This window comes from Castor canadensis, chromosome 11 (genome assembly GCF_047511655.1).
Source record: "Castor canadensis chromosome 11, mCasCan1.hap1v2, whole genome shotgun sequence".
Taxonomy (NCBI): Eukaryota; Metazoa; Chordata; class Mammalia; order Rodentia; family Castoridae; genus Castor; species Castor canadensis.
This window is the reverse complement of record NC_133396.1, coordinates 73,637,688-73,655,398: the sequence shown is the minus strand read 5'-3', so window position 1 is coordinate 73,655,398 and position 17,711 is coordinate 73,637,688. Positions and strand designations below refer to the sequence as shown.

Genomic DNA, 17,711 nt, shown 5'->3' with positions numbered 1-17,711 from the left:
GTAGTGAATAAGTTCCTTAGGAAAATAAATTGGAGCCATGTCACAGGAATTCTTATATGAAGGGAACTGTATGTAACTAATTCATGTGGATTTAAATGAGTTGTAAGCATATAGAATATGCTGAGTAATACTTCTTGAAAGTAGATGATATAAAGAAGATTAAAAAATTGACAGATTAAAAGTTCTAAACTAAGGAAATGAAGATAAAAGGTGACTTAGGTTGAAAGGAGAAGAAGGATCAAAATGTACTGAGCAATCCTTTAGTTGCTACAATGACTGTGAAAGGGTCAAATGACTTAGAGGCACCAAATCATAAAGTAAGAAATATATGTAAATGTCTAGTCCTATGGGTCAACAAATTACTGTACACTTCATAAATAGCTAGGGACTTGTTTTGAAAATTTTTCTTTAAGTGCTAAAATCACTCTGAGTAAATCTGTGCTAAAAAATGGGCCTTGGGAATCAGCACATTAAAAAAACATCTTCAGTAGCTGTCATAGTGTATGAGCCACATAAACTGTGGATCTATTTCACCGTTAATTTTACAGAAGAAATGTACAGAATTAATGTAACATTAACAAACTAATAAGATAATTTATTGCATTACAATTTTCAATTTATAAAAACGACAGTACTTTTGTAGAAATAAAGATGGCTAGAGAAGTAAGTAAGAGGAGTATGATTGCTGGCAAAAATGAGGTTCAGTTTCAGACAAGGATTTCTGATATCACACATACACACGTGTATATCTACACACGCTACTAAAAGAAGAAAATTCACATTCTAAAAAGTCACATTAAAAATAAAGATTTGGTGGGAATAGGTTTAGGAACAAACTAGTTACTTTTGTTCTTCTCTAATCATACCATGAACATAATAACTGATACCTAGAGAGATAAGTTGGATTGTTTTGGCAGACAAGATTCTGGGTTTTGCCTAAGAGAAAATTTTCTAAATGTACAGAAATAAGGCTGAATGCTTACTTCTGTAATCCCAGCTTGTTGTGAAGCAGAGATCAGAAAAATTTCAGGTCAAGGCCATCCTGGGCAAAAAGATAGTGAGGACCCATCTCAACCAAAAATAATTTAATGCACAAAAATGATACAATACAATAGAAAGAGCTCATAAAGAAAAGGATGAATTTAGAGGTTGTCAGAAAAGAATTATACTTTAACTCCAATCACATATAATTAAATAACTAAATAGATAATTTTAGCAAATCTCAGAAAATTCTACATAATAACCAATTGGATATTTTGTAAGTAAAAATAGTTAAGTTGGGATAAAAAAGTCTGTGAATTTAACAGCAGACTAAACATAGCTGAGGAGATAATTAGTAAACTGAAAAATATATATATGTATGTTTTATTTTTCTGCAAAAAAACAATAAAAAGGCAAAAACATATAAAATACAGAAAACAGCATAAAAGATTTATAGATCATGATGGAATGTTGTAAAATATATTTAATTGCAAAGCCAGAATGAAGGAGGAGAAAGGAAAGAAGTAATATCTGGTAAATAAGCCGGAATTTTATAAAATTGATGAGGGACATCAAGGAAGTTTGGAAGTAATTTGCCTCACTTAGGCAAAAGCTTTAGCAGGACAAGCAGGTGAGCAAGAATGGCCAGATCACTGCAATCTGAATGCTGTTGTGTTCACGTACAACGAAAGAGTCTCAAAAATGTAAATATTCCCTGGATATGATAAACTCACCTATAAAACTTTCCTCCTATGCTAAGTAGGCCCACAGTAGTTAATTTCTGTTACATTATAAATACATGTAGCTTAAAATAAAAATATTATATCCTACATATACATATATAGATATCAAGTAGACTCTAATCCTGGTGATTTGACAGCTAATGTAGCTTTCAAAAGCAGGATATGAACAACAATAATACATGTAAATATAGCATGTACACACACATGCACATAGATTTAGGTGAGTGGTACATGTGTACATGTATGTTAGCACCCATACATATATACATTCCCTCTTTGAAGGCATAATTTCATCACACTATCTAAGTGTTTGTATTCAAATAAAATATATTTATATTTATAAACAATTTTTATTTAATCTCAGTCATATACTTCTCTGCAAGAAAAATAAGTAATTGAATGTATATATGCATGTATGTTTCCCATAAGAAATATATATTGTGTATTTAAAAATATTATAAATTTCTGAAAATGAATATAAAGTTAATAGAAATCTTTCTGTACAAATTATAATGGCATTAACTAATAATACATAATTATATGGAATTATATTTGTCTTAAAATTGATAATTATAAGAATTAATAAAATTAATAACTATAAGAATTAATATATTTAGTTTATTGAGAACACATGACTTCAATGAGTGGATAGGACTTTTGTTAATATTTATTTTGATTTTTGCTTGATGATGCTTAGTTCAAAATAAATTATTTTCTACTTCTCAATTTTATATATGCAAGGGCTAGAAAGATGTTTTCCAATAAATATGATGCAGTAAATGAATAGAAAAATACTCTTATGAAACAGTGTCATTCGGTTACTGTTATAAGCAAGAATATCCTATAAAGCAACTACCAATCATTAAACATATTTAATCATCTGAATGAAAATTGTCCATTGATATGACAGTATTGTTGAATTACTGTATTATGAACAACTGTCCTAGAAATTATTCATAACTCAGTCATGTTGCTTTTTCAAATTTTACTAAAATCAATTTTATCAAATTAGATTTTAAAAAATTTTACCAGGAAGTTCCTATCAAAACGCAAATGATTTTTAATTCTCTGGTTATCCTCTCACTTAGAGCCACCTTTATTGATATGTGATACCCATAAGCTGTTGAAGACAAGAATTATCATTAATTGTACTGTATCTTTTCCAATACTTCCATATGATGATTTTTTTTACCATGCATCTTAACTATGTTTTCATAAATAATTTGGAGTAGTAGAAATTGCTTTTTTACTTTTTGAACATTATCTGTCAGATTGCAAGGTCCATTAAGCACATACATTCAGCTTTGTCACTGCCAGAAAATATCAGATTTCATTCATTTTTAGTCAGAATTGATAATTGAATATCATTGATAATTGTTTTTGGCAGAAGAGTTAGCAATTTCTTTATATAGGTAGTTAAGTCATGAAATTTTGTTCTGAATTTATTGCCTAATGCTGTTGCATTCATTAATTGCTGGTGCTTTTTTTTTTGTTTGTTTCTTTGGTTCAATATAATTCTACTTTAGTAGCAATTCCTTTTTGTCAATAAAAGTAGAGGTTTAGAAAATGGCCTTTACAGAAAAACTATCATAATTTTAGAGTCCTCTCATTAATATATCTGAAGTCCAAAATTCTAAATGATTCCATTTTAATTCTGAAGCTTCACCTTCGGTCTAAAAACAGCATGCACCCAAAACAAATAGAAATATTTCTATCTGCATCTGTCTTCAGTATCTGTATATACCCATCCACTGAGCCACTTTCATAGCTTGCCATGAAAGACACAGATAAAAGATTCACGGGAGATACTAAATTTTTTTCAATAGCTATATGCAATGGTATATCATAGGTTTTCCTTTAAAATAACTTGCATGATGATAGTATTGATCCAGAAATGGTGAATAGTTTGCATTCTTTTATAAAGTGAAGGGCTACTACTAAAAGTGAGCCTGAAAAGATGAATCAACCTGATATTTGGATTCTAAGTAGAGACTGAATTTAAGACAGAGTGAGTAGAACATGGAGAGTCTTGAAATCAATTTTCTATGGTGATTTTGGAAAGTTTCTTTTCAAAAAAAATCAGATGTACAAATAAAATCACAACAGTAAAAATTCAGTCTAGTGAGTACACAACTGTGAAAGAACTGCAAGTTTCTTCATTTCTTTAGTTAATTATTTTCAAGAAAGGAAACTGAAGTTTTGCTTTCATATAATAAAATTATTTTGGAACTCTATAATGATTCACAGAAGCTAAGACTCAATATATTTTAATAAATAATTTTTATGATAAACCATTAAAATACTAAGCAAATTGATCTAAACCTGCATTGTATTTCACAAAGAAAGTTAATATTCTAATGGAAAGTTAACTCACACATTTAAAAATGAATAAGCAGTAGAGAATTACAAGTAATGTTTACATAGTGCATTTCTACTTAAGTTAGAGAAAATACTTCAATAACTGTAAATTACAAATTAACAATAAGTTTTGTAGCATTAAATATGTAATTTTTTCTGTACCTTTCTGTATAATTCAAAATAAATGGCATGAGGTTACATTTTTCAACAATGAAAAGTTGAGAATACTTGTGGAATTTCTAAAAATTTTTAAAATTTTTATGTAAAATTAAAGAAAGTGAATATAGCTCTAACTTACAAAATTCTGAAAGTCATACTAGAGAAAAATAACTCAAAATTGCCTCTTGGATCAATCTTATTTTAGACTATAAATGTCATCATAAAAATTTTTCAGAACCAGTTCATTACATTTTCTTGTCTTAAAGAATGTGGAAATATTCATAACCATATCCCTTTGGGGTATAACATATACTTCTTAATGTTATTATAAAATAAAATCCTATATTTAATTATCTACCAAAATATGGTACTAGCAGAAAATAGAGAATTATCATTATCATAAAATCAATATTTATAATGGAAAAAAGCAAATATAAATATTTTGATAATATATTATCAAGTATGTTTCTATTTACCAGAAAAAATGCAGCATTGATTGCCATATTAGATTAAATTTAAAAGGAAAACAGTTTATTTTACACTAAGAATAAATGTGCTTACTACTTTTATAAGAAAAAGTCAAAGATTAAGCAAATCTATACAGAAATTGCTATTTATTGAGGTGATGATTCCCATAATAATAAGAATATTGTCAAGATAAATTTTCAATTTTTATGCATTATATAATTTGGAAGAAATAATAAATTTTGATGTTTACTTTATATGACCTAGAATATTTATGTCAGTTAAAAATTATGCAATGGGAGTTATAAAGCCTAGTAGTATATGTGGCTTGTTTTAAATAAACAGAATTCACAATTGTTGATAATGTATCATCCAGGCTCATGGAGAATTAACAGAATGTTACCTACATACCTTGTAACTGAATCTTATTCTCAGGACTCTGAACAAGAACAGAGCTGACAGAATCTAGGTTGTCATAGTTACTGCAGCCAAGAGGACCCGTCCGTGTTTCTGTTACCTGACAAACAAAACATCAACGTTATTACTTAAATCAGACTGCTACAATGTTGCTTTAGTTCAGGGCAGTGTCACACAGGAATAGTACCCACTTGATGACAAATATCACTGAATAATATGGGATCTGACACCAGCAATACAGACATCAAAGTACAGAAATGACCAATAACTTTTTTGCCTTCACCTACATTTTCTCTTTTTTGGTTAGGGAAACATCTTCTAAGGAAATAGTGGGAAACCTCTGGTCAAAAGCATTATTCTTGTATAGAGACTATATCAATAATATTCAACTTCTTAAATCTTAAATTGGCTGACACGACCATAAGAAAGAGACTAAGGTAAGAATGAAGAAAATGGAGGAAATAAACCAGTTGGGGTTATAATACACATACCCATGAAAATATCACATAGAAACTCCTTATGTGGCTACCTTTATCTCAAACAAGCAAAAAATGTCATTTTTCCCCCCTTTTTTTCTTCTATAAAATCAGCACAGGAGGAAGAAACAGGTCCTGCCCAGTGGAGAGGGGATGATTAGTACTAGTGGGAGGGTGGAGGTGGTGGGAAAAGTGGGTAAGGGTATGAATACAGACCAAAAAAAAATACGTACATATGCATGGAAACGCAAAAATAATAATTGTCAAAACTATTCCGGGAATTGGGGTAGGGAGATAAAGGAAAACAGTGGTGGGGAAGTGAATCCAAGTATGATATATTTGATACATTGTAAGAACTTTGTCAATGCTATAATATACCCCCTGCAGCACAACAAAAAAGGAAAAAGAAAAAATGCATTACACTTTTAAGTTAGCTGCCTTCACCAAAGACATAAAAGCCATACTCCTTAAGGTAGAAAGAAAGTTTTGAATCATATGAGAATTGCCTTTGTTTTATTCCTTAGTAAATCAAAGCTATTTGCCAAACTATTGTCTAAAAAGGGATTTTATTCTCCTACTTAAATATAATTTTTCCCACTTTTATGATGGCATCAAAGTCATCTAAACTGTCTGCTTGGTTTCAAGCTGTCCTATTTCTCCCTAACAGGCAGACTAACTTCCTGTCCAACAAAATAATCTTAATTCTATTCTTTGCTTCTATAACATTCCCCATCTCCACCCCATCTCAAGAGAGTCCTCCTTACTCAAGTTAGAGTAATACATTTTGTCTGTCCTCAGCATAAAGCTCATGTTCAAAAAACCACATGAAGAATTCCTTGATGACTTCCACCTGCATTATTTTACCATTTGTATGCAATTATGTTTTGCATGTCTTCAGTTTTTATTAGGACATATTCATTGTACAGGGGAGATTCATTGTGACAAATCCAAATAGGCTTATATTTTAGATCACCCCCAACATCTCTCTCTCTCTTGACTTCTCCCAACCACAATTCAAGAAATTGCAAGAGGTTTCATTATTATATTATGTATATATATGTACTTGAAGTCCATTAACTATATTCCTTCATCTTAATCCCCTTTGTTCACCCTCCCTTTCAATGTACCGATTTTACATTACTGTCTTTCATTATTAATTTCTGAGTCAATACTCAAAGGATTTTTCTATGTATCCCTGCTGTGAGTATACTTTACTTTGGTCTCAAACCCTTCCAATACTCTGCCTTACACCTTTCCTCCCATGCCCCCATTTCTCAATAGCTTTCAAAACATATCCTTATATCCTCTACCTTCACAGGTGTTAAGTTTTATGATATTGTTGATGCTCTATCATTCTCTTTTCCTTTCTCTCCCTCCTTGAGTTTCATAGAGTAGTTCCACTGTTACAAACATGTCAATGGTCTACATATGAGTTTGTATGTGATCATGTTTGGTTTTGTATATATGTTTATCTTTTGGATTTGTCTTCCACATATGAGAGAAAACATGCTGCCTTTATCTTTCTGAATTTGGCTTACTTTACTTAACATGATGTCCTCCAATTGCATTCATTTACCTTCAAACCATATGGTGCCATTCTTCCTCATGGCTGAGTAAAACTATACATATAATGTGTTTTATATATATGTAAAACAATATATATTATATATATATATATATCACATTTTCTTGATTCACTCATCAGTTGTAGGGCAGTAGGGTATCTGAGTTGCTTCCATACCTTGCCTATTGTAAACAGTAAGATAAACATCAGTTACTATTGTATTCTGACTTAGGTAGTTTGAATATATGCCCAGGAGCACTACCATTGGCTCATTTGGCAGTTCTTTCTTCAGCTTTTTGAGGAATTCCCAAACTGCTTTCCTTAATGGTTGCACTAGTTTGCATTCCCACCAGCAGTGTGTAAGATTCCTGTTTCGCTGTATACTCATAGTATTTGCAGTTGTTTTTGCTCTTGAAGATGCCCATTCTAACTGCTATGAGATGAAATCTTAGTGTAGTTTTGATTTGCAACTCTTTTGTAGCCAGAGAAGTTAAACACTTATTCTATTTATTAGCCATTTGTCAAGTTTAGTATTAATTACAGAATCTCATATTGTGAACCAATTGGTTTCGATGGTAGCAGGAAACAATGAGACAATAGCAACACATACACTTAAGCTAGTTGAATAAACCTACTGTGTAATCAATGAAATGATATGAAAATTTGCCCTGAAGACAATTAAATTAAATAGCATTTTGGAGCAGAAAAGTATTGTAATGATTTTCCTTTTTAGCTACATCTCCTCTCAATAACACGAATGTGCTTTGCAAAACATAGATCTAGATAATTTTATCTCAGTGTTTATAATCCTGCAATGACTTTCCACCTCACATAAAGTAACAACTAGCACCTACAACAGTTGTAGAAAGATACCAGATTTTCTAGCTCCCTGCTGATTCTCCAAAGTCATCTCTTCTCTTCCTTTCTTTATTTACTTCGCCCCAATCTCCAACATGCTAGCCATCCTCATGACTTAGGCTCCTTGATTTTCTGTTTCAGAATTTGGAATATTATTTAAAATATTTCTAAGTCTATGCCTTCACTTCTTTCAAGCTTTTGCTTAAGTCTTATTCTCTGAGGGCTACTTCAACTAGCCTATGTCTGCACTTTCAACCATATTGTCTTTTCTTCTACCTTTTCCATAGATTCTAATATATTGAATCATTTATTTGCTTATCATGACTATTGTTGGCAGCTCCATTAGAATGCAAACATGCAAGTGCAGGAAAGATTGCCTACTGTGTCCAGATAAGCATCCACAGTTCACATTCGATTCTTGTTTAAGCCCATGCACATTGATTAAGAGAATAGCAAGGAGGCAGTATGGGGAAAAACAGAAGAAAGGGAAATAATAAAGCAAGGGTTGAGATGATGAATGTCAGAATGAAGGAGAGGTCAAACTATTTATCTGAAAAACAATGGATTATGAAAACAGAGTAGGGAAGATTATGAAATACTGGAAATGTATAATGAACAAGGAAAGGAAAGGCCACTAATGTCCACAGCATAAGTAATAACATCACTAACATATAGATGAAAGAAATACTAATGTGAAGGACATTGGAAAAAGCCTTGTGAGCATGTTGAATCTCTTCGGTAGAAAACATCTAGAAAGAAGAAAGACCACACAGATCTAATTTTTAGCAATTGTGTCAAAAATGGATCTAGAAACTTGAAATAATCAATTTGCAGTTAATAAAAACAGAAATTAGGTACATCAGTTCAGAAACATAGAGTGGACCTACAATTTATAACATGACAGTTGTCATATTTCCTAAACAAGGCCTTAATAGAAATTAAAGCAGACTGAGAACATAGATGTTAACAGTGCAGTTTATCAGAGGTATCATTACTCTTATGATAATAACCCACCAATTTTTAAGTTTTCCCTAGCACACTCATCCACAATGGGGATAAAGATAATTCACTTTTGGTTCAGGGAAATAGTTTCTTATGTTCATATGTTTAACATACATTTGTATAAGTATAGTTGATATCTAAATATAAATGATTAACAAAATAGGGGTGAAAGGAAGAATAAGAGTAAGAAGGAAATATTTAAAGATTAAGATAATTTAAATCTTCATTTTGTCCTGTGTCCCCAATGTGCACACATATGTAAACACAAACTCCCAAGCATGTTTTTTTAAGGAAGTTTTGTTAATAAAATTGGCTGTAAGTACATATATATTGGTATAGAAGACCTTGGGAATTAGAAGGCAAAGAAGGCAATATTGTAAGTCTTTATTTTTGAAAGTAAGTAAATAGTATTATTTTATTTCATTGCAAAGGTCTGATTAAATTATTGTGTTCTTAAGAATAAGAAATCTTCTAGGATATGTATATGTAGAGAAATTGTAATATCTCTGCATTTACATCTATGTGCTGATTTAATTTCTCATCATTCAGTACGTGAAATAATAAAGTCTAACATCATATTTGTAATTTCATTCTCTATCCTCTATAACTGAAATCTCTGATCATTGCCTAATTTAATATATTTTTATAAATTCTACCACATTCTACTAAGTAAATATTTTTTAAATTGTATTATATTTTTAAATTTCTACATGTTTTATTAATGTCAGGACTATAGAATGTATCTATACATATTTTACTTTTAAACTAATAATGTAATAAATATAAATGAAAAGATAAAATAGCAGCCAAATTATTAAAGAAACGTTTCCTAAAAGGATCTGTGCTACATGTTGCCATTAGGTAGAACACTTGGTTATGAGCAGGAGTCCGATTTACGAGTCTTCATGTATAATGTATGAACATCGGAGTTCATGGAATAGGTAAACAAAAACATAATTAAGAATAACAATAAGTCATTACTGATTGCAGTCATGGTTTAGGAAAATGGCAAACCTAATGAAAATAATGCATTTATCTATTTATGGAAAATAGATGCTGAAAACAAGAGAATACAGAGCACAGAAAGTGTGACTTGACTGTACACTGGGTTGTAGCTGAACATGAAGTCCAAGTAGAAAATTAAAAGTGCGTCAGGGTCTGGAATAGTTGGGAGCTGTGAAATATGTGGCATGGAGAAAAGAATTAACCACTGAGAAATGTAAACTTGACCCTGTTCAGAGTGTTCTCTAGGAAAAATCTATCCTTCAAATATGATTTTGATTCTGTAATGTCATTTATGTGAATTGTGTTTCAATTCACATGGATTACTTATACTGTTACAAGTCAGTGAGCATACATAAGTAAACTTTGAAAAAGAAATGCATATGCTTCTCAACTTTCCCTTTTGACTATCCATATATTGTTTGTTTGAATTATTGCCTTTGATTGCCACAGTGTAGAATTTTGCAGAAAGTCAAGCAACGATAACCTTCTTAATTCCCGGATGTGTATTGTAAGTAATCATATAAGCAAATAAAATGGAATCAACTTATCTTACATTAAACTGAAATGTGTACAGATGATTTAGTTGGAAATAAACTATCTTTGCTATACTAAGTCAAACCCTTCTAAAGATGATTTTTTTCTTAAGATGATTAGTGTTAGTCAATGAATTAGTGCCATTCAATTAACTTTAAAAACTAGTTGAGAAAAATAATCTGTCACAAAAAATAAATCATTGAAAAAGTCATATAAAGATAGTACAAACAAATAAAAATAATCACATTTCTAAATGGGAATAGATCTAGTAAAGAGCCCAAGATCATCAAACTCACATATTACACATGAAAAATATTTCCAGGCACAATTCTAATAATGTTACGTAAATTTTAATAGGCTGAAATGAGCTTGCAGGGGTCACCATCCAAGCTCTGCCACTCACTGGAGAGAAATGTATCTTTGTTGGATAAAATGGTTACATTTTTCTACATCACAGGGTGAATGTGAGGATAAAATTGTCTAGAGTAGACCCACAAATTTAAAATATCATGAATGCATCATTAAATGTTTAGTATTAAAAACAAAAACTTACCAGTAACTTTAGTGGAAACGTACATACCTCCCCTTCCCTGTGTCAAGGTTGAAACATCATAATGTATTCCCTGATTGCTGGCTGTCAACACACTTATTTATAAACACAGAGAGTTTACATTTTAATCATCCTAAATCCATCTCACTCTTGAACCAGACTATGTACATGTTTTGTTCAATGACATCAGTATCCCTATAAAGAACAGTATTAGAATAATTCACAACCAACTAGTAAAGAAATGATGGTTAAGGGAAAAATGGACAGTCAGTAGTAGAACAGAAAAGAGTATCAAGAGAAGTAAAACAAATAGTTGGCTGTCCTTTAGTTTTATAGCACTATTGAGGAATCTTCAGAAAACATGATTAGACGAGAAAATTTATGTAGAATGAAAAGGTAAGGAAAATGTCTGTACACTTTGTAAAATTATATGTGCATGGATAAATAGACTTTTTTTTTACTTATTTATGTACTTGTTTGTGTGGTTTTTTTTTTTTGCTTTTTGGCGCTGACAATTGAACCTCCCTCCCTACTCATGCTAGGTCGGTACTGTACTACTGAGCTACATTACCTCAGTAATGTACATACATACATTTTATGTAGTTCTGTAAAACTGCTCCAGGACTTTTCCACAATTAAAGTATTAGCTCATCTTTTTTTGCTTTAGTTTATTTTTAAATAAATGTACAGAGTGATGAATTGCGATATTTACATATGTACTTACAATGTATCTTAGATTTACCCACTCTATTATTCTCTCTCTTTCTCCTTATCCCCTTTTTTAGAACAATGTCAACAAGTTTCATTCTTCTATTTTCATACATGGATAAAGAATACATCCACCATATTCACCCTCATTCACCTTTTCCTTGTACCTACACACCTCCCACTGGTACCCACCCCCACTCCTGGAAAGACCTATTTTTCCCTCCAGCACTTGGTTTTTTTTATATATTGATAATCCAAGGGTGTTTTGTTTTGGTACTTCAGTTCTGTATATATCGTGCTTTCATCAAATTACCCCCTCCCTCATTACTCACTTGTTCTCTATTACCATGCTCCTCTAATATTCATATACAGATGGATTGTTTCAGTATATTTCATTCTCTAAAAATTTCTTTACCTGTCCTTCTTCCTATAGTCCCCTCAAGGCAGACTCACAAATACAATTTTGTTCCCTCTCTCACTGTATATGTGAATGTATATATATGATAGCATCCATATATACATTTAATTTACAGTTCTAGCTTCAACATATGAGGGAAAACAGAATTTTTTGTTTTGACTTAACTGATTATTACTTCTCAGTTATTCAACATAATGCATGATCACATGAATGCTATATTACCTATTAAAAGTCTATACAATTAATGTTATTTTTAAAAAGTGTCCCTAAGAACTTGGTCTGATATTCAATGGGAAGTGTTTTTTACTGTTTAAGTTTCAAAAAAAAGAATTGATGAAAATGTTTATTCCCCCTTATATTGGCTTGTCATCTATGAAAAATTTATTTGTTATATGACAAGAAAATATAGAGATAGCAATATTCTTTTTTGTCCCAATTTGTCATTTTTAATCACAACAGTAATAAATACTCATGTTGCAAAGTCAAGCAATGAAATAAATTACTAGCCCAAAACAACAACAGCAATTTTTTCATTTTTTCTTGTGTACTTAGTTCATGCTTATCTCACTCAAGAAAATAGTCGAAAATAGGAGCAACTGCTCCTTATTCATAATACTAAACTATCATAGTCTTATCATTTCACAACCTCATTCTTGTTACATAAACTATTCTTTTCACTTGTTTCAGAGTTACATTCAGTTATCACATTAGCTTTTGAGTCATCATATATATCATTGATTATTCCCATGAAACACTGGAAGATTGATAAATACAATATAACTCATTTGCTAAGGAGTAGCTATGCTTTTTTCTTCTTAGTTTTAATTTGTAGAGATCTCCTTTTACTTAGATAAGTACAAAAGGAATGTTAATACTTATAGAATGTTTTCTCTATCCCATATTGTGGAAATGCATCTAAACGTGTGAAAGTACGTCAACCATATGAGGACTAGGGGGAGGGGTTGGTACAATTTGGTATTGAATCTGCATCCAGAAAAATGCCTTACCAGTTATTGTCTGAATTTTATGATGTTTTCCACATTTGCTCATATTTTCCTTAGACATACTTTATAGTTTACATGCTATACAAATTACACTTGTCTTTCCTTTGAGAACTGTTCTGTGTCTACATATCTATATCTATACCATCCATATCTAAATCATCTATATACAGATCTATGTATACACATATATATTTTGTGGGGGCAACTATTGGGGTTTGGACCAGGACCTCATGCTTGCTAGGCAGGCACTCTACCACTCTACCACCAGCCCTATTTTATATATTCTTTAACAACTGGAAGCACTTTGTTTCCAGAAGATAAAGAATATAGTACAAGACACAAAAATTACACTGAATTTCTATAGTCTTGACATTTAATACAAGGGCTGAGACTTACTTTGGAAATAAAAACAAATATGTATAATTATACAAATTTTTCCTCAAAGAGTTATTCATTGCATGATTTTGGATTTGTGAAAAGTATTTGTTAACAAAATTGCAATCAGTATAATCAAAGAATGCTAATATCCAGACTACATAAAAATTCTGTAAACCAATAATAAAATAGCAAGAGCAATCTTGAAACACACTTGATAGAGGAGGATGTCTGAACATCCAGTAATCATGAAACTCCGTGTAACAATCTTACAGGGAGCTAAAAATTGAAAGCATAATGAGACACCAGTACTTACTTAAAGAATCGCTTATAAGAATACAAAGCCAGGAAACACCAAGTCTTAACAATACCACAAAGAAATTGGTATTCTCTTCACAAAAAAAAAAATCCTTTGAAAGTATTTCCATAAGTAGACATAGGCACATCTTATAAGCCAAGAATAAAGTCAATAAAAATGTAAAATTTGATGTCCCCACTGCAGAGGAACTAATACAATAAACTTGAAGTGACAGAGGAAGCAATGCTAGGAATCTCTTTGTATAGTTATCCTTATCTCAACTAGCAAAAATGCTTTGTCTTTCTTATTATTGCTTTTATCTTCTCTTCAACAAAATTGGAAAAAAGGGCAGAACAGGTTCTGCCTGGAAGCAATGGTGGGGGGAGAAAGAAGAGGTGGGAAGCATAAGGGAGAAATGGCCCAAGCAATGTATGTACACATGAATAAATGAATAAATAAAAATAAATAACAGCATGCACAGGAAGTAAAAGAAATGTAAGCATGGTGCAACAAAAGATATGCAAATTGATTCATAACAGCACTATTCTTCATAAGACAAAAAAACATTAAAGTTGCAATCAATAATATAATGTATGAACAACTTGTAAGACTTGAATACTGTAGCACAATAAGAAAAAAGTTAAAGGCAATGACAGAATTTCATGGATGAATCACACAAATATAATGCTGAATAAATCCATTATGCTTCTGTCTATCTGAAGTTCAAAATTAGGATTATATAAGCTTATAGAGGCAGGTACCAGTCATCTGAATCTACATACAAATATTTGGGGATATCTATAACTATCTATTTATGCATTTACCCATCAATCATCTATGTGTGCTAAAATGCAAGCATAATCTTTGTGCCTACATCTGTTCCAATTTATTATTATTCAAATACAGTTTTGCAAAAAGCAAATGTTAAAATTTGATACCTTAAAAGTTTGTGAAAAACACTTGGACATGACCTATTTTTAGATTAAGAAAAGCATTCACTGAAAAATCTAATCTAATCCACTTTTCCATCTAATAGTATTTGATATATGCTTTATTTTCAAACCCACAATTGTTACTGTTCAAAGTTTCAGGTGTACAGGTGATAAATAAATTTTCCACTATCAATTAACTTATCTATTAATCATCCTTTTTATTTTATAGATAAGCAAATATATTTAACTCTGATGAACAGAAATTATTGTCTTCCTAATAAACCCACCTCTAAATAGCAATGAAAAAAAAAGTATACATGAATAGCAAAGCAATTAAAATGTTTTGTAGGAAAATTTCAAATTCACATGTAAAATGATACCAAATAAAAAACAGAATATACAGTCAACACGAAATGTTCTTGCATCTGTATGCAATAATGAGAATTATGCTTAATGTATAATGCATAATTAATATATAGTTATTTAAAATGTCCTTGACATTGTCAATGTTTTCTTGAGCCAGCTCCAACTAGTTAACAGCAGTTCAAAGAGTATATAATATGTACTCAATGCCCATATTACTCACATTTTCTCATGAAAAGCACAAATATAACCAAATATGAATTTAATATAAGGTATATGTACTATTGTTGAATTTTTTATTGATGCAAATGAATTCATGCCACTTATCCTACTTCTAGTACTCAAAGTTTCAATAGATAAAATACTTTCATATACTGCATTCATTCATTTATAGAATTTTTTTTAAAAGCTGTTTAGAGATTCTTTTACATGAAGAATATTTTGAAACATGACATTAAACAGGTATGATTATAGTAAATATGTTCAAAATAATACAATTAAATATAAAGAATAAGAAACAATGTAGAACATGATATGTTTATGTGAAATAGACTGTTTTGATTTTTTGAGGAAAGTAATGCAAAAGACAACACCTGTTTTACTGTGGGACAAAGCCAAGTGGAAAGTACTTGCTATAGTACCGTTTCTCTCTGTTCTTGCCACCATGAGTCCAGGCGTGACTATAGTGACTGGCCCACTTTCTTGTACTCCATAAGTTACCCTTCATCAAAATAATACACAAGTCTACCATTCACAAACACCCACATGCAAACCTATGGAGAGAGACCATATAAATCCTGTGAGCACATATTAAAATACAAAATTACACTTTGGGCTAGAACAGAGAATTATTCTTAGGTTCTTGAAGTGTCTATTTCATGTGATATGGATTAAAGTAAACTGGTCACAACTGAGTCAGAACAAAGCTACCAAATAATGTCAGAACCTTTTTGTGCTTAAACCATGGTCACCATAGAAATTAAATAGGTAACACTTGATTGGTCCTGGAGAGGCCAGACCTGTAGCTCACTCTTATGGATGCTATTTTGATTTATGTCTTAAATAACATACAGCTTAAAATCACAGAAATTGTATGAAATTACAGAGCAAATAAAGTCTTTCATTACATTCTAAACTACTTGGATATACATTAAGAAAACTGACATATTCGGCAAGCTATTTTTGTGATAGCTCTTACGGATGGTGATACATAAATGGTAACTTTGTATTTCACAGAAAATCTAAAGGGATATGGTTAGTACACTACAGTTGGCTGAGAGTTTTTAATGCTTTCAATATTAATAATGAAAGCAAGTAAAACTTCACTGCCACAGGGCAGTTACAAACAACAGACAAAGATTGCAACCAGTTCAGAGTCATGGCCTGCTGTCTGCTTTGGGTGAGATGAGCAGGCAGTAGCTACAGTTGTTCCTGCCATGGTCAGGCTGGAGTTGCATTTCTCCTGGACCAGAGAAATTAGATTTTAGGGCATTCAGGGGCTAGAGATTCTTTTTTGTTGCTTCATGTTAAAAAAAATTAATTCAATACTACATTCTTTAGAATTATTTTGGAAATAAAAGTAAACTGAAGAAGTAAAACATGAGAGAATGACTTTATTTTGCTTTTTGTTTGTTCTGTGGATTTAATTTACATTGTCCTTTAGTTTTGAACCTATTAAAATGACAACAAACTTTAAAATGTAATGCAAAATATGTTACTAAATCCAAGTTAAATATATAAATACTGCTTTCTTCAGATCTTCTGTAAATTATCATACAAAATATAGCATTTTATAATTATTTGAACAATAGCATCATCAGCTATCCCATATAAATGAAAATAAAAAATGAGAATTTATCTGAAAGGCTAAATTTAAGATAACAAAGTCATCAAGGAAGTGGGTTTAATGGATATTCTTTAGCCCATATTGCTTCTCCCTTGGAGACAGCCATCTCTGATTACAAAAGAATGAGCGTGGGCCGCTCCTTATGGCTTTTCTAATTTCCTTCCCAGATTTATTCTGTCCCTCAGAACCACTCCAATATATTCCTCTTCCTGGAATTTTTTATTCTATTATTTGAAGGAATAAGCAAGAAAACAATAAAAATGAAATACAAACAATGGTATAGACTCCAATCTACAAATCCCACTAAGATCACCAACAGTCAAGCAGTTACCTGTGAGCTGGTACTCCAGATGACATGACACATAAATAGAACTCTCTGTTTGGCTTTCTTTGACAGAATAACTAAAAATGTACATGTGCAAATGCCAAGTGAGGAAGTGAAGCACCTAACACCACATTAGAGGAGGATGGCAGCAGAATCAAGGGCAATGACAGTCCATCAGGCCAGTAGTGCACACAAAGCACACCCTGGGACAATCTGTCACTGTCAAAATGCCAGCCCTCTCCAGAAAATGTTGTCCCATATTAGGACATAAAGCAAGACACCTGGTTAGAAGTAAGCTTGTGTATGTATGTGTTTGTATGTATTATGTAT

The 17,711-nt window shown here is 31.3% G+C and overlaps 1 protein-coding gene across 4 annotated transcripts in view; it reads right to left on the bottom strand.

Moving 5' to 3' along the window:
* Positions 1-17,711, bottom strand: part of Brinp3 (BMP/retinoic acid inducible neural specific 3) — a 425,930-nt gene that overhangs the window by 152,619 nt on the left and 255,600 nt on the right. For all 4 annotated transcript variants that reach the window (XM_074047228.1, XM_074047229.1, XM_074047227.1 and 1 more), the window contains one exon: positions 5,118-5,223. In XM_074047228.1, coding sequence (XP_073903329.1) covers positions 5,118-5,223 — 106 coding nt within the window. The remainder of the gene's footprint in view (positions 1-5,117; positions 5,224-17,711) is intronic.